The following is a 25,129-nucleotide window of genomic DNA, read 5'->3' on the forward strand; positions in this document are numbered from 1 at the left end:
GAGCTGGAAGAGATGGATATTTTGTTTGACCCATGTGTTTTACAAGTGAGGAGAAGGTGTAGGTCCAGGAAAGGTTAAGGAATATATTTGGGATACTCAGTGGTCGAGACGTTAACGAATTCTTCCAAATATCTTGATTTGAAGTTCCAAGTTTGTCAAAGACGATTACATAAATAAGACTGATTTAAAGTAAATAACCTCTTGTCTTAGTAGAACTTTGTTGGGTTTCCACGGAGACCTCCTTTGGCTAGCTTAAGCAGAAATGGGGAATTATTGGAAGGAAGCTGAGGCATTGCCCAAAATTGCCTGGAACTGAAGGAAATGCTGAGCAAGCAGAGTTGCGGGAAGGAACCTGGGTGGCCTCCGGACAGCCCAGCTTGTGGATCTCCTGCTGCTGCCTCAGCCCTGCTCCCTGGCCACTCTGCCTCTGACCCAGACGTGAGACTCCGCAAGGCTGGCCTCACCTTGAGCGTGGTCTGCTCACACCAGCCTCACTGACCAACTATCCCAACTATCCCTCTCCTGTGAGCTGTCTTTTCTTCACTGTGCAGACCATCACCTACCAGTCTTCCATTTACTTGTTTGCCTCTGGAGACTTTCAGATACTGATGCTCAGGCCTAACCTCCAAAGATTCTGACATAAGTCATCTGGGCACTTATTTTTTTTTTTTTAAGATTTTATTTATTTATTTGACAGAGAGAGATAGCGAGAGCAGGAACACAAGCAGGGGGAGCGGGAGAGGGAGAAGCAGGCTCCCCACTGAGCAGGGAGCCCGATGCGGGGCTCGATCCCAGGACCCCGGGATCATGACCTGAGCCGAAGGCAGCCGCTTAACCGACTGAGCCACCCAGGCGCCCCTGGGCACTTATTTTTAAAAGCCCCCACATTGTGTTTTAAGGCACACACAAGGTTAAGAATCGTGGCCTTACGCATTGATAGAACAGAGACAGAGTGTGCTGCCGTAACCAGTGCAGCTGAAAATATGCTTAAAAGAATTAAGGATGAGAAATCTAGAAAGGATTATTAAGGGATAGCAATGCATTTGTTTGTAGATAACCACACATGAGTGAAATTGACAAGAGCCCTCTCCCACTGAGGGCTTGCTAGGTGCTCTGGGTATACTACTTCCGTTAGTCCTTACAGTGGCCCTACCTACAGTGGCAGTATCCTCATTTTCCAAATGAGTCGACGGAGACTGAGGGGTTAAATAACTTCCCAAGGTGGACCAGTAGCTTGGGATTTGAGCTCAGCCTATACGCACAGTTCTTGGACAAACACGGCCCTGAGACAGCAGATTCTGAGTGGCCTCTCTCCCACGTTCCCGTGTGGGACCACGCTGGGGCTTTGGTGAGGATCCTCCACCTGTCTGGAGGTTAAAACAGCCAATAGTGACATCCCTGACACAATGGCGGCTGAGTGATGGGATACGTTGCCAAGGGAGAACACGTTTTTAGTAAAAATTCTAGGCAAGAAAGAGGATCTTAATTATTGCAAGAAAAGCAGAACATGCTGGGCATTCAAGGCTAATTAATGGAAATGTGAAGAATGTGAGTGAGTGAGAGCCTGAACCTAAAAGTAGTTTAGTTCAAAGAGGAGAAAGAAGTGGTGGGGGCGGGGGGGGGGGGGAATGAAATTTTGAATTTTGTTTTTTTAGGAAATTGAGATGTCGTGTAGTGTTTGGTAAGGAGAATGGGAAACATAAATATGAATGGTCTGTTGATACAGTGCTTGTCATAAAAATAACAGAATAGAAGAGACTTCACTGAAGAGCGTAGAAAGCCTCCCCTCTGCCTGGGTGATTTGGAAATGGACTGCTTTTAACACAGAGGGATGGACGACAGGCCTCTGAGGGTTCTTGAAGAAAGAATCTGTAATCCTTTTGGGTTTAACCATTAGGCAAATTTAGCTTCCTGGTTTCAGAAAGAGAAAACACACCCACAAAAAGAAAAACCCAGGCCCGTGGGAACGAGTAACTTCCTCCTCCTGGGGCTGCTTGAAAACTCTAATCTGCCTGTCATGAGTCCCTTTCCTGCTCAGCATGAGGCTGGCTGGGGAAGCATCCAAGAGGCAAAGGGGTAGTGGGGAGAGAGAGCACGCCAGCTTGGATAAGTAACTGAATACACTTTGGCTGCGAGGTAGGTTTGGTACGTGGTTCTCAAGGCAAAGAAACTGGTGAGGGGCAGCTTTCTAATTCTGTGTGCTCCTGAGGGAATGGAGGACCTGAGTGACTGTGCTGAGCGCCCCCTCTTTGCTCCTCTGCCCCTTCTGTCCTTCAATCAAACACATCTTGAAGCCGAAAAATCGAATTCTTCATTTTTTAACTCGCTTGGTGACAAAATCCGAAAAAAAGCCAAGGCCAAGTGAAAAAGAAATATCCGCAAACACAGAACTCATTTTCCTGCCAAATATGTGAGTGTGTGCTGCAAATCCAGTAAAGCGATTTAGCAGATTAATTGAGGGGAGCCCTGTGCAAGTTGGGGAAAGGTCTAGAATCTGGACCACTTAGATTTTAGTAGAGCAAACGGAGGGTGAGAATTGAGGTGGAGATGAGGGGGTTCACTAGAAGTTACCTGGGATGCTGTGAAAATTGGAGTGGTTTAGCTGTGAGTGGAATCCACACTCAGGAAGACTCCTTAGCAACTTTTTAAAAAAAGATTTTATTTATTTATTTGACAGACAGAGACATAGCGAGAGAGGGAACACAAGCAGGGGGAGTGGGAGAGGGAGAAGCAGGCTTCCGGCCGAGCAGGGAGCCTGATGTGGGGCTTGATCCCAAGACCCTGGGATCATGACCTGAGCTGAAGGCAGACGCTTAACAACTGAGCCACCCAGGCGCCCCCTTAACAATTTTTATTTAATAATTTTGTTTGTGCCAAAGGTTGCAGGAGCCTTTCTTCACTTAAGAATGTTAATGTCACTATAATCTGGCCCTCCTTGTTTTAGGGGAGAGGGAGGGAAAACGGGAAGTAACACATTGTTCACTTGTTTTGGGAGAAGCATTTAAGAGACGCTATTTTGTTTAATCCCCACGGCAACCCTTGAAGGAGGAATATTATTTACATTTTATGGACGAGTAAAATGAAAATGAATTTTAATTGAGTAACTTGCTGATGTTCATATGGCTGTTAATAAACAGAGGAACCAGATTGGATGCAGATTTCTTCATCCCAAAGCCCTTTGCTACTTCACTTCAGAAAAATTATTTTTATAATGGAGAGATTTTTCAGCCCAAATTCTTTGAATGGTCACAGATTCCCAGTTAATGCAGGCATTTTGGTTGCTTTCATGGTCTAGATATGTCTAAAACTAAAACAGATTTGGGGACTAACATTTACTGATCACCTATTAAAAACCAAAAAAATAAGGGTAGTCAGTTTTACTCATAGACTTGCTTCTGATTGGGATTTCTAAGTTCAACTTTAATTCACTAAATGGTGTTTTATTGCTGACTCAGTAACTGGGTAGTAGTTCTGCGTGAGTTTGGGTGGTGGAAGCAAGGTGGTCTACAAAAAGGTGGTTTAGACAGTTTCTGCCCTCAAGGAGTTTCTAGTCTAGGCGAGGAGAGCTACACACAAGTTCACAGACAGGCAATTTAAGAATTAGGTAACAATGTCAAATAGTAGTGTAAGAGGTGTCTTGCGGCTTGCGCCTAAGTTCCAAATTGATTATGGAGAGAAGAAATCAGAGGGAGAGAAGGATGTAACCTGAGGGGATCAGGCAAGATTGGGTGTGAGTTAGGTGTTGGAGGATACGCAGGATTTGCCTATATAGGTAAGAGCTGAGATGCCAATCAAGGCAGGCTCATGCTGTCACGTCAATACATATCTGTGTGCATCAGGGAGTCTTCCATTGGGAGTAACACAGGTGATGGTGAGGTAGACTGTCGCCAGGCTGTGAGGGGCTGAGTGGCACATTAAATATTGGAGCTTTTATCTTATTTGGCAGTGGCAGGGAGCCTGATGGCAGTATTAGAGGTGATGGTGTAACACTAATAACTATAAACACATTTCTAACATTTGTCGAGCTTTTGTACTACGGGGTGATCTATTCAACAAATGAACATTTATAGAACGCTTCCAAGTGCCCAGCACTGTTCTCTGCTCTGGCAGTACAACCGTGTCCGGAATTAACAAAAATCCCTGCTCTCCTGAGAGGAGAGACAGACAGATGATACAATAGGTCTTTTAATCTGAATTCCTGTGATAATGCTGTAGAAAAATGGAAATAGGGAAGTGGGCATGAGGGATGAGGCATGGGATGAGAGGACATCGCCATTGTAAAACTGAGCCCTGCGTAGATGTATTAACTCATTGAATCAGTGAATGATCGAAGGTGGTCTGAAGAACATTGAATATAGAGTGATATGAAGATAATGTAATTCTCAAAGATGAGCAAAGAGTGGGGGAAGGACAGATGCTGCATAGGGACTAGCTAGGAGGCAACTGCAACAATCAAGAGGAGTTTTCCCTAAAATGCTGTGATGTTAGTAATTAACATCATGTATGGTTTCACAGAGAAAGAAGACTCATATAGGAAAAACCACCTGAATACACGATTTTTCTGGTCCACACCTTTTCCTAAGCTTCGAAACCAAGCACAATTATATTGCAAAAGGGACAGGGCTTGGTGGGGAGTTGTTTCTACTACATAAAGTATGACATGGAGGTCATAAAGATGACAGAGGTTCTGAGTCTGGGTGAGTAGGATGCGGAGAAAAAGGAGATGTCATTAAGAAAAATGGAAATTCAGCAGAGCATCTGTCATGCTGTTTCCATGATTTGAAAATTTCTGAAATTAATTGGGGGCATCCTCTAGCGTATTCATAGTGAGAATCAGCGGTTTCTCCTTACAACGGGGTGGGCAAGATGAAGTTAAAGGTGGCAGGTTCCCAGTGCCAGAACACCTTGCTTCTCCTCCCCAGGTGCGCCTGGCCAGTGGCCCCACCCTCGGCTGCCTTTCTGCCTCGCCTCTCAGCCTGCCAGCACCCACCTGCTCTGTCCGAACCTGCTATCTGCTGCTGTTCACGTTTTAAAGATTATGGACCCTGAGCGTGTCAGTGATTTTTACGTGGCCATCCTAGAGCAGAAGAAACACCACAGAGTTCCACTGGTTAGGTTGTTAGGTCTAAACAACGTAACATGTATTTATTATAACAACTTAGTACTATTTGAAAAAATACTACACACACACTGAAAGCAAAAATCTTATTTTTATGTTCTTAAATGAACACATTTGTGTTCACTTAAGAAGTGTATACCTGTGTCGTGCAGCTTCTCAGCTTTTGGAAATGTACCACCCTTACTTTCTGTTCCATGTGATACTTCCTTTTTATCACAGCAACCACAGAAAACTGTTTCACACAAATATGAAATTGTTGAAAGGAATACAGTACAATCTAATGTTGAAACTGAGCTACCTGGAGCTCTTAGTTCTCATGGTGTCCAACAGATGTCATTATGTTTCCCTTGAAAATTTGAAATATCCCCAGGCACCCCTTGAGTTTGCTGCGGCACCCTGGGTGCCTTGGCACACAGTTTGGGAACTACGGTACAGGCCTGTTCTCTACCATCTTTTTCTTTTCCTCACCCTTACGACACTTCCTGGCCATACCCATTTTAATTAAGAAAGTAACTTTAGACCCAGCCATGGCCTCATCTCCTCTTTTTCACTTGTAGACTCCTGGCGTGAGTTTAAAGTGACTCTCACCATTCCACTCTTGATATCGTACACCACACTCGGTAAGTCACTGCTTTGTCTTCAAGCTTAGTCCAAGGAATTGTTTCCAGTTCTCCTTCTTCCTCACCTCTTTTGTGAATAAAATCGTGGCCCTGTGACCTCTGGTCTTCTGGGTTAGAATCATTGCCTGGCTTTTAACCATCATACTTTATTGACCACAAGCTCACATGGGTGCCAGGCCATAGGGAAGATGGGCTTCCCATGCCTTCAGCTCTCTTGAAAACATTGAGAGTCCACCACAACCCCATGGGGATGAGTACCATTACCAGTCCATTCCTGTCTGAGGAGACTGAGGCAGGCTGACATCAAGGCATCGCAGCAGGACGGAACATCATATGAGTGTTGCTTGTCTCCCAGATAATGAGAAAGTCCCAAAATGGACTCTGGGTGGAGGTAACTATGACAGCCATATTTTTATAAAAGTAAAACACTGTAGCTTTTTTCTTTTAAAGATTTTATTTGTCAAGAGAGATAGAGCACAAGCCGGGGGTAGGGGGGAAGGAGAGCACAAGCTGGGGAGAGAGAGAGCATGCACACAAGCTAGGGTAGCAGCAGAGGGAGAGGGAGAAGCAGGCTCCCTGCTGAACAAGGAGTCCGATGTGGGACTCGATTCCAGGACCCTGAGGTTATGACCTGAGCCAAAGGCAGACACTTAACCGACTGAGCCACCCAGGCATCCCCACTGTAGCTGTTTTTTAGAAAGGTGTTTATTTATTTTAGAGAGAGAGCATGCACATGGGGGGGGGGCATGGGAGAGGGGCAGAGGGAAAGGGAGAGAGAGAATCCTAAGCAGACTCCCCACTGAGCATGGAGCCTGATGAGGGGCTTGATCCCACAACCCTGAGATCACGACCTGAGCAGAAATCAAGAGTCGGACACTTAATTGACTGCGCCGCCTAGGCACCCCAACACTGTACCTTTTTGTGGACATTTTGTCAATGGAGAAAGAGAAGAATAAATACTGACCAGCCATAGAAACATGAAAGTGTTTTTATTTCGATTTTAATTTGATTTTAATATTCTTTCCAAATTTTTTCTACATATGTAATCATAATGTATGTAACACTGATCTTGCTTTTTTAAAAAGTTACATTATAAACATTTTTTTAAAATTTAGGTACATAGTTCTTTTAGCCATCCTTAAAAAATTCTTAATCACCATCAAGGTGATAGTCGCACATAATTTGAAAACTAAAACAGCTAAAAAGCTTTAACATAAAACAGCAGACTCCTACCCCACCTTTCTGATGCCCCCCCATCCAGTTTTACTCACTAGATCCAGCCACTTTCTTGTCCTCAATTTTAGTGGCTCTGTAATAGCCCCTTAAATGGACCACATCATTCATGTACCTGCTACCCAGCCTGTTTTCACTTGTTTGGCTTTACTGAACTATCAATTGACAGTGGTGGTTCTTCGGGTTTACTAATTGCCGATAAAATCCTGTTCACTGTGCAAATATATGTGGGTAAACTCAGGGCTACATTATCAGATGTACTTTGCCTTGCCATTTTCATAGGCCTAACTCAGTTTCACCTTTCATGTATCATAAATGGCCAAAGGCATACTGTTAGGATTCACAGCTTTATTATTAAACATTACTAGAGCTCCCATCTTTTGCTAGTTATTTTCCCAAGCTAATGTTGTAGAAGTTTAGGAATTCAGCTGAGAAGATTTAAAGAAATTCTGTTGTATTTTACACCATAATGGCAGGTAACAGCCTGCCCTTGATAACTGAAAAATTTGGGGTGTTAGGAAGGAGCATAGTTTATGGATGTGTGCAAATTTTCTCAACAGAAATATTTTAAGGCAATCATCTTTTCAAAATTGAGGATCTGTTTTCTGAAATACTGACTCAAAAGTACATGGTACCCATTCTCTCACAATATACTTAACAAATTAATAGATTATTATTTTTTCGAACAGTTTTAGGCTTACAGAGTGGTTTATTGAATGGAAAGTACAGAGAGTTTCCCATATAGCACTCACCACCCCCCAGGTTCTCCAAATTATGAACATCTTGCATTCATGTGGTAACGTTTGTTACATCTGATGAGCCAATATTGGTACATTATCATTAGTGAAAGTCCACACTTTATTAGGTTCACACTTTGTGTTTGTACATTCTGTGGGTTTTGACCAGTATATAATGACATGTATCCATCATTGCAGCATTGTATGGAATAGTTCACTGCCCTAAAAATTCCCTGTGCTCCACCTATTTATCCCTTCCTCCCCCCAAACTCCTGGTAAGCAATGGTCTTCTTGCCGTTTCCAGTAAACTGTGCTGTTTTGCCTTTTCCAGAATGTCATATAGTTGCAATCGTGCAGTATGTAGCCTTTTCAGATTGGCTTCTTTCATTTAGCAATATGTGTTTACCTTTTCTCCACGTCTTTTTGTGGTTTGATGGCCCATTTCTTTTAATTTATGAAGAAGATTTTCTGCATGGACATACCATCATTTCGTATCCATTCCCCTACTGAAGTACTTCTTGGTTGCTTGCAAGTTTTGGCAGTTATGAATAAAGTTGCTATAAACATCCATGCGCAGGTTCTTGTGTGAACTTAAGTTTTCAATTCCCAAGAGGTACAATGACCAAATCATATGTTAAGAGAAAATTTAGTTTTGTAAATGGCTATACCATCTTACATTCCGCCAGCAGTGAATGAGAGCTCCTGTCACTCCACATCTTCAACAGCATTTGGTGTTGTCAGTGTTTCGGATTTTTGCCGTTTGAATAGGTGTGTGGTGGTACATAGCATTATTGTTTTAATTTGCAATTCCTTCATGACATGCGGTGTTTAGCATCTTTTCAGATGCTTATTGACCATCTGTATATCTGCTTCAGTGGTGTCTATTCAGATCTTCAGCACGTTTTTAACTTGGATTCTTTGTTTTCTTATTATTGATTTTTAAGAGTTTTTTTATCTTTTGGCTACCAGTTCTTTATTTGCGTTTTGCAACGATTTTCTCCCAGTCTTTAGTTTGTCTTTTTATTTTCTTCAGTGTCTTTCACAGAAGATTTAAATTTTAATGGAATCCAACTTACCAATTTTTTTTCATGGATTATGCTTTTGGTGTTGTATCTAAAAGTCATCACCAAACCCAAGGTCATCTAGATTTTCTCCTGTGTTATCTTCTAGGAGTCTGATGCTTTTGCATTTTACATTTAGTTCTGTTAATTCATTTTGAGCTAATTTTTGTAAAAGATGTAAGATCTGGGTCTACGTTAATTTTTCATGCGGACGTTCAGTTGTTCAACATCATTTGTAGAAAAGACTATCATTTCTCCATTGAATTGTATATGCTCCTCTGTCAAAGATCAGTTGACCATATTTTGTAGGTCTATTTCTGGGCTCTCTATTCTGTTCACAATCAACTTTTAAATGAATTTTTGTGTTAATTTCAGTGAAAATAAAATACATTTTCATGCGAAAGGGGTAGGTAGCCTAGATCATTCTTACTGTTTCTTCTAGCTTTATCTCATGAGACTAGTTTATTTTGAAATATAGAGTCAGGCCGATGATTTTCTCATAAAGTTTCTGGGTCAATTCCAACAAACTCCAGATCTGTGTGTATGTTTTCGTGAGTCTGTGTCTGTGTGTATAGGCGGAGTGACAGACATCAACTGTACAAGATTTCTGGCGATGCCCCTGAAGTTTTATAATGGGCTGTTAAACCTGTCTTGCACTGTTGACCAACAAAGCATTTTGCTCTACCCCCATTCTGTAACAGAAAATATACTTAAGGTCATTGCCAGTAATTAAAACATCTGATTTCCTGCCCAGGCAGTTTTCATCGGGGGACATTTGGCTGTGTCTGGAGACATTTTTGGTTATCACCACTCGTGAGGAGGCAGGGGAAAAGGGTGTTACTAGCTTCTTGGGTAGAGGCCAAGGATGCCTTGAACTACCCTACAATGCACAGGACAGCCCCCACAACAAATAATTCTGGGGATTTGAAATGTCAGTAGTGCTGAGGTTGAGAAATTCTGTTGTAGAGCAGCTGGTTTATTTATATCATGTCATGTTTTCCTCTTGGCTTTAACCTCTAGAAAACCTACCTTTTTGTAGATTTACAGCTACGTCTAACAATTGTACCAAAACTTATGGTGTGCTGTAACATTCAGCTTCCTTTAGATGTCTTGGGCTTAGTTTCACTTTTTTTGTGATTTCATAGTAGTCTGCTTTATGTTGCCTGCACTCATGTGAAGCTGCCCTAACTCTTAAAGTGGAATATAAATACGTAATTTTATATATTTCTGAATGCATGTGACTGAATTCTTGATCACAAAAATCTGACGCTAGACACAAAGTCAATGTTTATAATACTTCTTAGTTGGTTGTACATACATAATTCAGACTTTGCTTTTCATTTCCTCTTCTGGTCCTTTAAATGAGGCATTTGATACATAAATTTCTATGATACATAAGTTTCCATGAGCTCATCTTGTTTTCAGTGTGTTCCCTTTTATTGTTAAGAGAAACAAAACCAAAAAACCCCATTGTTTCAGCAATCCCCTGTTGTCTTCCTCTGCGTGAAATTGCTCAACTAAGAGTTATGCAAATCGGGATCAGCCGTGTCAGTGAGGCTTCTTGCTGCACATCGATCAGGGGAATGTCACCCATCTCTGACGTATTTGTCATCAGCCACACACTGGTCATAAGAGGGTCAGGACCTAGGCCTTCTCTCCTATCACTCATCCCCTTGCTTGCTTCCCTCCAGCCATACCAGCTCCTTTTCTGCCCCTCACCTCATTCCAGTCACAGGACCTTTGCACGGCCTCTTTCTTCCACCTCCAGCTCCCTTCCCTGAGACCTCCCAACTTTGCTAGGAGTCGAAGAGAAGGGGACATTGCTTCTTCTGTTCACATGGGGGCCTGAGTGGCTGTCACCTCTTGAGACGCCTGACAGAGCCCTTGCTGTCTCTTCAGAGCCCGCTTAGGTGCATCTCCTGGATGTTGAGCAGCTTTCCTTATGTCTAGTAAAAAATCTTCATGATTGACAATTTATTTCTGTTTAAGTTCTTAGCAAAGACTGTGACTCCAGCTGCAACCACTCCAAATTCTTTATTCCTACAGATTATCAGAGTTTGAAAGGCCATGGGTTCAGATTCTCTTGTTTGTTCATTTGTCTATTTCTTATGCTGTACTTTTCATCCCTGTGACTTACTCACTTTATCATTGGAATTTAGTACCTTTTAATCTTCTTTATCTGTTTTGCTTGTCCCCCACCCCCCTCTCCTCTGGTAACCACCAGTTTTCTGTATTTATGAGTATGTATCTGTTTATTCATTCATTTGTTTTATTTTTTAGATTCCAGATGTAAGTGAAGTCATATGGTATTTGTCTTTCTGTCTGACTTATTTCACTTAGCCTAATACCCTCTAGGTCCATCTATGCTGTTGTGAATAGCAAGATCTCATTCTTTTTTATGGCTGAGTAATATTCCTGTGTGTGTGTGTGTGTGTGTCTGTGTGTGTGTGTGTGTGTGTGTGTGTACACCACTTCTTTATCCACTCATCTGCTGATGGACATTTCGGGTGTTTTCATATCTTGGCTATTGTAAATAATGAAGCAGTAAACAGAGGGATGCATGTATCTTTTTGAGTTAGTGTTTTTATTTTCTTTGGGTAAATATACAGAAGGGGAATTGCTGCATCATATGATATTTCTATTTTTAATTTTTTGAGGAATTTCTGTACTGTTTTCCACAGTGGCTGCACAAATTTACATCCCACCAACAGTGCACCAGCGTTCCTTTTTCTCAACATCCTCACCAACACTTGTTACTTCTTGTCTTTGATTTTAGCCATTCTGACTGGTGTAAGGTGATATCTCATTGGGGTTTTGATTTGCATTTCCCTGATTTGATGAGTAATGTTGAGCATCTTTTCATGCCTGTTGGTGATCTGGATGTGTTCTTTGGAAAAATGTCTATTCAGATCCCCTGCCCATTTTTTAACCAACTGAGCCACCCAGGCGCCCTCCCCCTGCCCATTTTTTAATCAGATTGTTTCTTTTGTTGGTGTTGAGTTGTGGGAGTTCTTTATATATTTTGGATATTAACCCCTCACTGGATATATCATTTGCAAATACTTCTCCCATTCAGTAGGTTGCCTTTTCATTTTGTTGATGATTTCTTTCACTGTGCAAAAACTTTTTAGTTTTATGTAGTCCCAATTGTTTATTTTTGCTTTTGTTTCACTTCCTTGGGAAGACAGAAAAATATTGTTAATGCTGATGTCCAAGAGTTTACTGCCTATGTTTTCTCCTAGAAGTTTTGTAAGGTTTCAAGTCTTACATTTAGGTCTTTAATTCATTTTGAGTTTATTTTTGTGCAGAGTATAAGAAAGGGTCCAGTTTCATTCTTCTGCATGTAGCTGTCCAGTTTTCCCAACAGCATTTGTTGAAGAGACTGTATTTTCTTCGTTGTATATTCTTGCCTTCTTGGTCACAGGTAAATTGACCATATAAGCATGGGTTTATTTCTGGGTTCTCTGTTCTGTTGCACTGACCTGGGTGTATTTTGTTTTAAATTTCTAAAAAATGTTTTCCATTTTTGTACAAGTTTATATATATGTACGTATACTACATGTTATATATGTATAAGAAAAATACAAAAATAAAAATACATATATATGTATAATAAAAATACATTGTATATATACATATATATATAATTTATACAAAATAGAAACAGCTTTAAAAATTTTAGAATAAGGGTAACTGAATACATGACCTAAGGTCCTTCAAACTCATATATATGTATATGTATTAGGAAAATCATATTTTACATATATATGGAAAATTTAAAACTTGAAAAGGCAAAACCAAAAATACTTGCAATCCCATCATTGGGAACATTGTGATATTTTAGGATATTTCTTCCTAGACTTTTTTCTACTCATTTTCCCCCAACAAAATGCTATCATGATGTATGTACTCTGAATATCTTTTTTTTAATTAATTAATTAATTTATTTGAGAGAGAGAGAAAGAGTGTGTACAGAGGGGAATAGGGGGAGAGGAAGAGGGAGAGAGAGTCTTAAGCAGACTCCAAGCTGAGCTTAGAATCCATGGTGAGGCTGGATCTCAGGACCCTGAGATCACAACCTGAGCCAGAACCAAGAGTCGGACACTTAACCAACTGCACCACCCAGGTGCCACTGTAGTGTGAATATCTTTTTATGTGTCTCTCCCTCCCTCTGCCTACACACACACACACACACACACACACACACACACTATTTTGATAACTACATAGTATTCTTTTATGTTGATGTATCATCTTCTAGGTCAACTTTCCAAAAATCAGTTGCCTAAAGGCCAGTCTGATATATTTATCAAATTTTCCAATTTACCAGAAGAGTTGTTTCTTTTAACTACTTGAATATTATGCCTATTTTTTTAAAGTATATTCATTTTTTTACTGTTTCTAATGACATATCAACCTTGTTGTTTCTGTAATTAAAATAATAAAATTTTAATTTAAGCTTAAGTTTAAATTTGGAAGCATTAGAAAGAAATTACAAGTGACCCAAACATTCGCAACACATAAGACATGCTAACGTTTAGCTTCTAAGGAGAAATTAGGATGTGTTGACCCAGCAACTGTTTGCAAAACCATTTGACACAGAGGGATAAAACCATCCTGAGATGTGGAAGGGAAGTGAGGATGTGTAGAGGAATTTCTAGAAAGAAGCAGGAGATTTGCACCTCAGATGTAACAAAAATGTTTCACCAGGATTAATGAATTTTTAGAAATTAGTTTAAAATCCTAAAAATGTAAGGGTGAATAAAGTAAGGAATGAACTAGGAAACTACAGAAACAGCCATATCTCAGAGTACACTTAAGCTACTTGTTACAATTTTAAAAATTATATCTATAAATTTTAATTTTAATCTCTAAAAGGTAAAGACTCATGTTTTAAATATAAATTTAATACCATTATTATTAAACATAAAAGTGATGATAACCCCTTATCAGATATCCAGTAAATGATCCAATTTCTCCGGTTATCTTATAGTTCTTAATAATTAAGCTGCTTATTACCATCAGCTAATGTTAATATAATCCTAAGAAGATTCAACAATCCTGTTTTTAAGAAGAACATTTTGGGGTGCCTGGGTGGCTCAGTTGGTTAAGCATCCGACTCTTGATTTCGGCTCAGGTCATGATTTCAGGGTTGTGAGATTGAGCCGGAGTCAGGCTCTGTGCTGGGCATGCAGCCCGCTGAACATTCTCTTTCCCTCTCCTCCTGCCCCTCCCTCCCCCTAAAAAAAAAAGAACATTTCTTAAAAGGCATCATAGAAATTTTCAAAAGCTTTTAAAACAATTACATTTGATAAGAATTGTTATACCCTTAACCTAGTAAAACCACTTCACAGTAAAACCAATACACAGTTGTAAACTTAAGCTGTCCCACAACAAACAGTCCCACAATAAATATCCTTTTCTACAGAGCTTTGTGTAACTGACCAGTTATTTTCATAGAAACAATATATTGCTAGAAGTGGAATGTTAAGAAGTGCACACATTTTAAAGGACTTTAATATGTATTGTCAAGTTAAAAATAGTATCATTTACTCCCTCTGCCAAACCCAGCCATTTCATTTTATGGTGAGGAAACTAGAGCCGAGACAAGAAAGTAGGTTTGTCCATAATTACTGGACCTAGCCGCCCTGCTTCCCAATTCCTAATTTGCTGCACCTGTCATTATCCACTGCCTTCCTCCAGACAGGAGTCAAATTACCCTTCAGCTTCTCTGCTCTAGATTCCAAATGGTAAGGTATTTGAACCCTCACCTACCTCTTTAATGGCCTTTTTCGGACTCACTGTAATAAATACTGTGACTAAAACTGTACTGGTTTACTAGGGTGCTGATAAATGCAGTCAATTTGCTCTTTTTATGCATCATTTCCGAATATCTCAGTATTGGCTTAACATTAGTTATGCTACACATTCCTTTTATAGCTAACTACATAATACCTGGGTCTTCCTGCTGCTATGCATATGTCCTACAGCATATAATAATAAAAAAATGCTTTCAAATCAGGTAAAGACATTGGCAAGCATAAGGTAAATTAAAATGTATCGGATCCATCTGATCAGATCAGACCACAAAAACATAAAGAAAATGTGATGAGGAGGAAGCCAGCTGTACTGCACTACATCTCTCTTGGTGGGTGGGGGAAGCATATTTTTGAATTAATTTTTTATTGATACATGCCACAAATTCATCCTTTCAAAGTGTACGATTCGGTGGGTTTTAGTATATTCACAAGGTTGTAACACCATCACCACTCTCAAATTCCAGAATCCTCTGTGTCTCCTGTGTAGCATCCTTGCAGAATGTACACACTGCAATCCAGCTGTGCAAAAACAAAGGAAAAAAAAGCTTTCACATTCTTTAACTATTTCTCTTCATCTCTGAATAGCAGCAGGTGGGAAAACAGCCTTAAGTTTGCCAACAGAGTTTGATACAGTTTAATCTTTTTACCATCATGCCCCTGCTTCTTTAACCTAGGAGCTTTGTCCTTCATGTTTCTTCTCCAGTTCCCTTCGAAGATGGTACCTAAGTAGATAAAGGGTGTCTGTTGTGCTGTTTGGGGAGAAAAAAAGCCACAGATTCTCTCTTTGTATGTTCTCTCTTTGTATGTCTGCTGACATATGACTGGGCACTGCTGATTGTTGCGAGTGTTACCCTAACAGCGCCCCCAGAGCGAATGCATCACATTGGGACACTCCGAAAGTTCCAGAGCCCCTTATACCTTCAGCAGGCTGAGTGAGGGGAGCCTCTAGACAGTGTTCTCGTGTGCTTTACCCCGTGTGAGGTGGGAAGCAAAGGGAGAGGCAGCCACTCTTTCAGATCTACAGCTTCCTCCAGGCTTGGTCTAGGTATGCGGACCTAAAACTACTAGATCTTCAAGTCACTTTCCACCACACCACCCTGCCCTTTTCCAATTAGCCCTTCCTAGTAAAAATGGTTGGGGGGTGGCCACCTTGGGCACACTTTCTATCCCATTCTTACTCTTTCTAATGCTCCTTCAGGCTCCTCTTTGTCACAGTTTATAACTCAAGAAGTACTTCTTGTAAAGTACACATCCTTCCCTTCTAGGGGGAATGCGGTCTTCCTCCCAGACTGGAGATGATATCCACACCATAGAGCAGCCCCGGGATCTGAGTTGTCAAGGATTTGCTCTTAATAAGAAACCCAGAGGAACACCAGGAGCTGGGATTACCAGATACCAAAACGACATGGACTTAATTGCCCCAAGACACTGTTCCTGTTACATATGGTATTTAAACCTTAGGGATCTCATATTAGAGGCGGGTCAAAGCCAGGTTCTGGACCCAGGCGGACCTGGGTTACCAGCTTACTAACTGTGTCAACAATGGTTTTCTGGGAGATTTCACGGAAGTAAAATACCTAGAACATTTGAAAATTATTACCGTGACATACAAAGGAGAGAAATCTTAGTTGTCTAAGTAAAGAGAGTCTGGCTATACCTTTTTTCCAATTCTATCTTTTTCAAAAGGAATTTAGGAAAATGGGCAAAAGAAAAGAAAGCTACTTAAGGTAGGAACCGGATGGCGTTGATTGTGGAGTTTAGTTCTGGAGCTTTCTCCGCCTCTGCTGTCCTGAGGCTACTTCTGAGGCTTCTCTGACCCCTCTTCTATCTGATAGATTGTATGAAGAAAACATTGCAACTCTTCCATATATAGATTTTCCTTCTCTGAAAACATCTCTGAAGTCTCATTCTTGAAAGTAAAGTAAGAAGGAAAACAGTCAAAGGGTGTCGAAAGGCTTCTATTTGGGCAGGCAAAGTAAGGCTCTTAAATTAACGAACTCGTCCTGGAATGCAAGCACAAGGCGCAGACATTGTTTTAGGGATAGATTCCTCTGAATGACCCTTGAACCAAACCCAGCCTACTTTGGAAGCTCAAGATCACTTTTGTTTGGGGTTGTTACCACCCATCTCTAAGTCCTTGGGACTTCCTTTCTCTTGCTCCCATTTTTCTAAGCTCACTAATTCAGAGAGAGAAAACTCACTCCACAGAGAGGCTGCAAAGCTTTGGGTGGGTAAAGAAGTGCAGCTTTGGGGATGCTTGGGTGGCTCAGTAAGTTAAGCGTCTGCTTCGGCTCAGGTCATGATCCCAGGGTCCTGGGATCGAGCACCCCATTGGGCTCCTTGCTCAGCGGGGGAGTCTCCCTCTCCCTCTGCCTGCCGCTCCCACTGCTTGTGCTCTCTCTCTCTGACAAATAAATAAAATCTTTAAAAAAAAAAAGTGCAGCTTTGAAGCAGATGGACCAAGTTCCACTTTTATCTAAGACCTTTGATAACTTGGCATAGGTTTACATCAGGGCTTTGCTTTCCTATCTGGGCAGTGCCAGGCACAAAGTAGGTAATTACACGTTCTTCTCTTTTTTTTCCCTACCCGCATAGATATTTCTAGTGACTCCAGAATGACCACTTGATATTGCGAGGTCAGGCAAAAGGTAGCTAACAGGAGAAAGATTTCACAGCTCCCGATGAGTCTTTGGATGAGTAATTGGCTTGTTGCTGGGAAAACTCAATGCAAATTGAAGCAGTCAGTTTGGGAAGGGGTGGTGAAGTTCAATGCCAAAAAAAAGTTTTTAGTTGCTTTTTGGTGGCTGCTGGAATAAAGAGAGAAAATTTACAAGTCATAAGAAAAACAAAATGTGATACCAACAGTTTCTTTGTAGCATTTTGTAAAGGCTAAAAATTGAGGTTCTGGGAGGTTAAATTCTAGTAACTTCGTTTTTAAGTTTTAAGATCTAGGATTGTGTGGAATTGTTTAAAACATGGATTCAGCTTTCATAGGGGGAAGTGGCATCCAGTGGGATGTAATACCTTTCAAGCTTAGGAAATCTATGACAAACAAAATATTACCCAAAACATGTAATATGCAAACTCAGGTACCTCTCTCACTTCACAGCTTCCCTCCCCCCTCTTTAATTACTGAGTAATGTGTACATTCACATTCAGATCATCCTGCAATAACCAAAGTATACAGCAGAGTTGGTGTAGCATGCAAGGTGCCTGCCCAAAAGTGGGAAGGGAAGTGGGGGGCAGAAGAAAACATCCATTTAGATGGTCCAAGTGGCCTGGGTTCCACCCTGTAGGTGGGATGGGAGATGTGCTCCTACTATTCCCTCTTTGGGGTGAGGTGGGGTTGTGCACTAGTATTTAGACCTCATTTATTTATGTGTTTAACAAACATGTTTATAGCTCTTACTGTGTGCTGTTTTAAGCATACTTCTAAGCACTTTACAAAGAGCAGCTAATTTAATTCATTTAATCATCGTAACAATGCAAAGAGCCAGATAAAGTCATCTCCATTTTTCAGAAGGGTACTGAGGGACAGAAAAGTTTGGCAACTTGCCCAAGATCATACAGTTAATGATTGATGGACCCAGGATTCGAGGTCAGGGAGCCAACTCTACAGTCCTTACTCCAAAATATCTTGTAAATCGTAGTGTCTTCCTTAGGAATTTTTAAGAGAAAATTTCTGTATAGGATCTTGCACCTTATAAGTGGACTTGAGAACCTAACCACCAGGCTGGTGGGTATCTTTTCTTTCTTGGTGGATATGTGGATTTGCTTTCGTATGGATATGTGTGTGTAACTATGTATATGTGCATTTTTTCAGTCAATAATGATTGATGGTCAAGAATGCCCAAATTATACAAATCTCTCTTTTTAATTCACCCTAGTCTCAGAATATGTCAGTTTGACCCAATTTAATGAACTCTCCCCCATTGATGGACATCTAGATTGTCTCTCTGTATAATACAAATAAAATTCATGTGAACGGCCTTGTGCCCTATTCAAGTGTATCTCAAGAACAAAACCTCTAAAACTCCTTACCATAAAACAAATAAACTAAACCTGACAACCATGTGAAGTGATGGATGTGTTAACTAACTTTATTGTGGTCATTTCACAATACACAGTATATGAAATCATTACGTTGTGTACCTATGCTTACACAAAGTCATGTGTCAGTTATATCTCTATAAAGCTGGAGGGGGAAAAAAAAGAACAAATCCATCCCCAGAAGTAGAATTCCAAGTGGACAGTTGCTTCTTTGTTGAGCACATGGGTAATTGTAAGGCATTATTGGATCTGACCACAGGCAGCAGGAGTGATGAAGACTCATACTTAGTCTTTCCTCCAAAATCTTTTTTTCTTTTTTTTTAAGGATTTTGGTATTCTAAAGCCCTTACATGAAGATAAGCCACCCAGTGGATATTTGTTGCAGTAACCAACAGACATTTTTGGAAAGAAAACTTACCCACCTTCCGTTTCCTGGATGTGTGGGTGGATGTCCCTTTGTGAGCAAATGGTTGCCCAGTTGTTTGTGCCTCTTCAGACCATGTAGTTGAGCTCATGTAATGAATATCCCAGGGCTGTATTTGCATGTCAAACCCCTGGTCGTTATCATAATTAAATGAGAATCACCACATATGAAATGTGCCTTCATTTACTGCTTAAAAAAAAAAAAATGGAATATATTGCCATCGGACTTGAATGTCCGTAGGTCTTGATGTCAAGTCCGCCATAAGCATTTGTGCCGGGGCCTTGCTCTCCTGTGACGAGCTCGGTTACTTCCTCTTCCCTTCGTGAAAGCACTGTCACCTGCCCTGCGCTCTTGTTCTTCCTGCCAGGAAACCTGCTCTAACAAATCTGATGCCCACCATGTTACCCCACTTCCATTCTCCTCTTGTCCTGGGCTCAGCTTTTCTGCTTTCATTTGTTTAAACTCATTATTGTCTTTTTTTGGTGAAAGCATTTCAAGTCCTTTTGAGAAAGAAGCAGGCCACAGAAATAATCCCTTCATTCAGCATCGTTAGTTCGTAGATAAAGCACAAGTTTCAAAATACCATCGTATGGCAAAATGGTGGAGTTCGGACTTTCAGCTAAAGCCGTGTGTGAGGCCCAGCGCCGCCATTCCCCACTGCTGTGGCTTGGGAACTGGTCACACGACTTCTCTAGGCCTCAGTGTATTCCTCTGTAGAGTGGGGTTAGTAATACCTATGTCATAGGGTTTCTTCAAGCAGTAAACAAGATGCTTAGAAAATGATAAATGTTTAATTAAAAAATACTAAGGTGCGAGTCATTGTACAGTGTAGCTCATATCTTTTGCAAACATGTAACCACTTTCTCAGTTTTTGTGGGGGGTGCATTGTATCTTCCACCTTTCTGATACCTTCCCACATAAGAAGGCATTTGCAAGACCTGGTCTGAGTTCATCCCGGTGTCACAACAAGGAGCTCTCTGAGCTTTCTTGCTGGACTCTGAGGAACTGTAGGGCCCCAACCCAGGGCTCCCTGCTGGGTGGGCAGTCAGCAGAGGCTGGCTCAGCCTGAGCGACCAAGGACAGTATCTCTACGTGGAGCAGTGTTGTAATTGTTTCCAGCTACGGCCCATGCATTGGTTCTCGGTGATCAATGGTGATGGGGGAGGGGAAAATATGAAATAAGCATAAAGAAATGATAATCCATGGACTGTCATCACCCCTCACACATCCACCTGCTTTCTATTTCCATCCTTTGTCTTCCTTCCCAGGGCCACTGCCCATGGACAGTCGCCATTGTCTCTTTGTCCAGACCTCTCAGAGGTCTGGGTCCAAGATGTCCCCGACCAGCTCTCGTCTGCCCTCTTGCTCCTACAGAGTTTTCTCTTGGAAGCGGTCGTCTCATATCGTTTCCCTGGGTAAAAAACTTTCCGCTGCTTCCTGCTGAAATAAAGTCTGCCCTCCTTGGTATGATACAGAAATAACACCCCTCAAAGTACTTTTCTAACCTCATCCCCTGTGCACATGCACACACACACTGTTTCTAACATTTTGAACAACTTTATGAAAGGAAGTAGTATAATATAAATATCCCCTTATTTTCTCCCCACTCCGACTCTTTATTTTGAAAATAACAAACCAACAGGAAAAAAAAATGAAAGAACATCCTCACCTGGATTCACTGATTTTTTAATGTTATGCCACATTTGTCTCCCACTCCCTTTTCTTTTTCATCTTGCCCAAAGTGTAACTCGCAGACACCATGAGACTCCATCCGTGCACACGTGTGTATGCATCTCCTAAGATAGACATTCTTCTTCATAACCACGGTGCTATCATCATATCACCTGTGAAGCCCAGCAATTCCCTAATACCATGTTCAAATATATTCAGATTTCCCCAATTATCCCAATCTGTGTCCTCCTCTACCCCCACCCCCCTCCATCCCGGATTCATTCAAAGTTCACCCATTGTGTTTCTTTCATTTCTTAGTATGGAATAGTTCTGTCCTCACCTCCCTACCCCCTATACTTTTCAAAGTATCCAGATTGGTTACACATTATGGATTTGTCTGATCATTTAGTTCCTCTAACCTCTGTGTTTCCTATAAACTAGAAGTTAGTTCTAGAGGTTTCTGTGTCTTTCACCTCCTTTCCTTTTTCTTGTCCACCTTTTGCAAGGGGGGTCAGGATGAGCATGTGGGAAGGTGGAGTGCAGCAACCGGAGCTGGTCCATCCATTCATTCTTGCAGTGCATATGCCCTGAGCACCTGCTCTGCACACGCCCTGTGTAGCTGCTGGGAATACTGCCCTGAAGAAACAGGCTGGGGGCCTCCCTGTCTGCCTCAGTTCTGCTGGGGGCTGACCACGAATTCAGCAATATGTAATGGGATGTTGGTCACAATTAGAAAAAGAAGAGTGTAAAGCCTGAGGAATGGGCAGGGGGGCTATCTTTTCAGTAGGCTCGTTAGTGAAGACCAGTCTGGGCAGGTAACATTGTGTTTAGATCTGGAGAGGGTGGGAGGGAGAGACAGACGGGGACACAGAGAGAGACAGACAGGCAGGAAGAGACAGACAGAGAGACAGAGACAAAGAGAGATAGAGAGTGTGCGCTGGAGCGGGGCAGCTTGGCCAGGCTGCGGGCGTGCAGACAGCCCCGAGGCTAGGTGGGGGTGAGGTCAGTGCGAGGGGAAAGCAGGGTGTTGTGAAGGGCAAAGGGCGGCGGTGGTCAGGTTGAGCCCTCCGGGGCCTCCTCTTGGAGCTGCCTGTGTGCTCAGTGGTGGGCTCCACCTTCCCTTCTTGAACAGCACCATAATGGGTGATCAGGGAGACACAGCTTTTTTGGGAGGGGTGGGGGTTGAGACTCGTAAGAAAAGAGCTTGACTGTTTACTTACAGATCAGCTTTTAAAACCCATCTCGCTTATTTACAGATCAACTTAAAAACCCTTCTCCATTGCAGAAACTTTAGCATATTTAAAAAAAAAAGCAAAGGGCTGTTTTGAATCAAAGAAGTACTTGCTTCCTCTTTATTTTGGGAACTGCTGCTCGCTAGTTTCGGAAAGAGGTGTGACTGTCCTTTAGAGGCTCCAGATCTCCATGATGAGATGATAAACGAGCTGAAGGTTGCAGGCCCCCTGGAATCCTGCAGGACAAGGTACAGAGATGCGCTGGCCTGTGGATGACAGTTTGACAGTTTGGAGATCTGGAGGTTTCTTAGAACAGCTCCCCCCGCCGCCCCCCGGCCCCCGCAGGAGTTATTTCCTGTTTCCCACCACCTCCTCCCCAGACTCCGAATCCTCTCTCCCTCCTCTAAAGATCTAGGCAGTGGTCTTCCAATGGCAGTGCTTCTGAGTTCCACAGATTACCGCCCCCCGCACCGGGGGGCGGGAGAGGGGTGGACGCCCTGCCTCCACTGGGCCCCAGGGAATTTCCTGGAATGCACCCAGGGAATCTGTTCTGTTGTGTTTATTGATCCTGGTGTCCCTTCAGCTTTGGGAGCCACTGCCCTATGGGACCTTCTAACGGAGCTCATAACAGAGTTATTGTTTTTAATGTATGGATTTAACTTTGAGGCTCTGCTGTAAGGCAAGATTCATATCTGATTTCAGTTTTTAAATTCAATTCTTTAGTCCCCAGAGTGCTTGGTGCGGTGCTCTATACATCCTACTATCAACCGGAGAAATTAATAAAGGAGTTTAGCATTCAGAAGCATGGTTGTGTCGTTCTGCACTGGTCAGGCTCGAGCCCCTTCTGTCCATGGCTCTTCCTCCGAAGTATTATGCACGGTCACGGCGTGCTGATGCCTTCATTGGTGCCCCTAGCTCCACCATCTCTCCTGCTTTCCACACTCACGTACCTTCCTGGGAAGCCCACCAGAGCTGATCATCTGGATGTTCCTCCAGGCATCGTCTCTCCCGTTGGCGTCTCCTCCTTTATTTCTGGTCTTGGTGAAGGGCCACCACCATTTTCCCAGGCCCACATCCAGTTGGAGCCAGGTTCTGCACCATCTAGCTCTTAATCATGCTTGCCTTTGAAGCCTCAAGCCCCCTCACTTGACCTTGCCCTTCGTGTCCTTGTGAAATGACAAAGTAAGAAAAACAGCTCCCCAACATGGCACCCACGGTGCGCCTCTGTTTCCATCCCAACTCCTGACCTTCCCTACCTGCTCCTTGGCTAAAGGGTTTCTCATCATAGAACTAGTTCCCTGAAGGGATCAGCTTGAATCTGTTCCCTGAAGGAGTGAGATGAACCAGTTCCCCAAAGGGATGTGACGAACTAGTTCCTTGAAGGGGCCGTGTTATCTTGGGATCAGTATTTTGCATAAGAAGTTCCTTCTTCCTGGAATCCCTTTACTGACTCTGCCACATGACTAACATCCCTCCCATTTTGACTCAGAGCATTTCCTTTGGGACGTTTCCACTTGCCTGAGTTAGGTGCCCTTTCCTGGGTCCTGTTTATCCTCTGTCATTGACTCGCCACACTGTACTGTAGTTTTAATTAACAAATCTCTGCCACAAGAATAGGAGCATCTTTAGGGCAAGAATGATGTCTTCTGACATAAAATTGGTGCTCAATAAATAGTTGTTGAATGAATGAATGAACAAGCAAACGGGTATGTGAATAGTATTCACATTTGAGTTTGTTAAGCTATCTATAATAAAAAATAAAAATGTATTCTTTTTATTCTTTGTGAATGGAGATATTTTGGTAGCTTGAAGCCAGTTCTAAAATGGTAAAACAATGTCATTGCTTTTGTATTCCCGCAGGAAATATGGGATGTATAAAATCAAAAAGGAAAGACAATCTGAATGACGATGGAATAGATTTGAAGACTCAACCAGTACGTAATACTGACCGAACTATTTATGTGAGAGATCCAACGTCCAATAAACAGCAAAGGCCAGTAAGTAGATAGTCTCAGGAGAGAGTTCCCACAGCAGGATCAAAGCATGGCTGCGTAATTTAAACGCCAAATCTGTAATATGTGCATGCAAAAAATCACATCCATTACTTGGGCCTCAAATAAGTTTTGATTTCCTTTATAACTTAATCCTTTAAAGAGTTTGTAAACATTTTAGAGATAAACAGACCACTTACTGTACAATAAAGGGCCTTTGATCACCTCACGTGTAAAGAAAATCATCTTTCATATCACTGGTGCAAAGACCCATCCTTTATACATAAAGATCAACCTATCTGTCTATCTGAACTTGGGTGACTTAGGATAGGTAGTGAGATTAGCACAGTGGTCTAGAGGCAAAAAAGAAATTCTGGATTCAAGTCAGAAGCTAAAATAAGTGCTAATATGCCCTTTGGCGTATCATATTTTGTCATTCTTCAATTAACTCCAGACAGTACAGATTCTGAAGTTGTCATGACTTACTATAGAGAATTAAATGATTAAAAAAATACACAGCTAATTCTGCCCCCTAACCTTGGACAGATATCTGTACCAGAAATTTTACATAAGTGCTGTGCTATTCGATGCAGTTGGGAAATGCTTGGCAAAGGAAGACCTAATACTCTATCCAGTTTCATGGAGAAGAGGACCAGAGCTTTGGATAGTTGCTACGTTAAATGCACTTTACTTCAGATCTTTCATCCTTTCCATCTATTTTATTATATACATATATATATATTCAAATTAGTATATATATTAGTATATGTATAGTATATATATAGTATATTATCAAATTATATATATATATAATAGTATATTATCAAATTAGCCCCAGTGCCTTTATTAAGAATTTTCATAGTGTCTCTAGTCTGACATGTTTTAAATATAAGGCCTTGGCTTATGGAGTGTGTTCTTGTTACCAAGCCTTCCTCCAGCTCTTTCCCCACCGCTCCCCATTATCCTGTAGGTTTGACGGGTGTCAAAGTCTCATGCCATTGCTGAAATTGAGAAGTTACTGTTGGCCTTCTTAAAAAGTGGAGATAAAGAGTGACTATATTATTGCTGTTAATTATTGTACATGATGATTCTAGATAGATAAATTAATGTTACAATTATATAGAGAGAAACTCAAAATGTATAAGACTATATAGCTTTCATAATTTAGTGAT

The 25,129-nt window shown here is 41.6% G+C and overlaps 1 protein-coding gene across 4 annotated transcripts in view; it reads left to right on the forward strand.

Annotated features, from left to right (window-relative positions):
* LYN (LYN proto-oncogene, Src family tyrosine kinase) overlaps positions 1-25,129 on the forward strand; it is a 110,846-nt gene that overhangs the window by 30,163 nt on the left and 55,554 nt on the right. Inside the window, exons 1-2 of one of the 4 annotated variants that reach the window (XM_025870607.2) lie at positions 2,017-2,136; positions 23,827-23,963. In XM_025870607.2, coding sequence (XP_025726392.1) covers positions 23,832-23,963 — 132 coding nt within the window. In that variant the 5' untranslated portion in view covers positions 2,017-2,136; positions 23,827-23,831. Of the gene's footprint in view, positions 1-2,016; positions 2,137-23,826; positions 23,964-25,129 lie in introns of those variants that run through there. The other 3 variants (XM_025870609.2, XM_025870606.2, XM_025870608.2) reach the window with 3 other exon arrangements.

Source organism: Callorhinus ursinus, unplaced genomic scaffold, assembly GCF_003265705.2.
Source record: "Callorhinus ursinus isolate GAN/ISIS: 27379988/994484 unplaced genomic scaffold, GSC_fseal_2.0 scaffold5, whole genome shotgun sequence".
Lineage (NCBI taxonomy): Eukaryota > Metazoa > Chordata > Mammalia > Carnivora > Otariidae > Callorhinus > Callorhinus ursinus.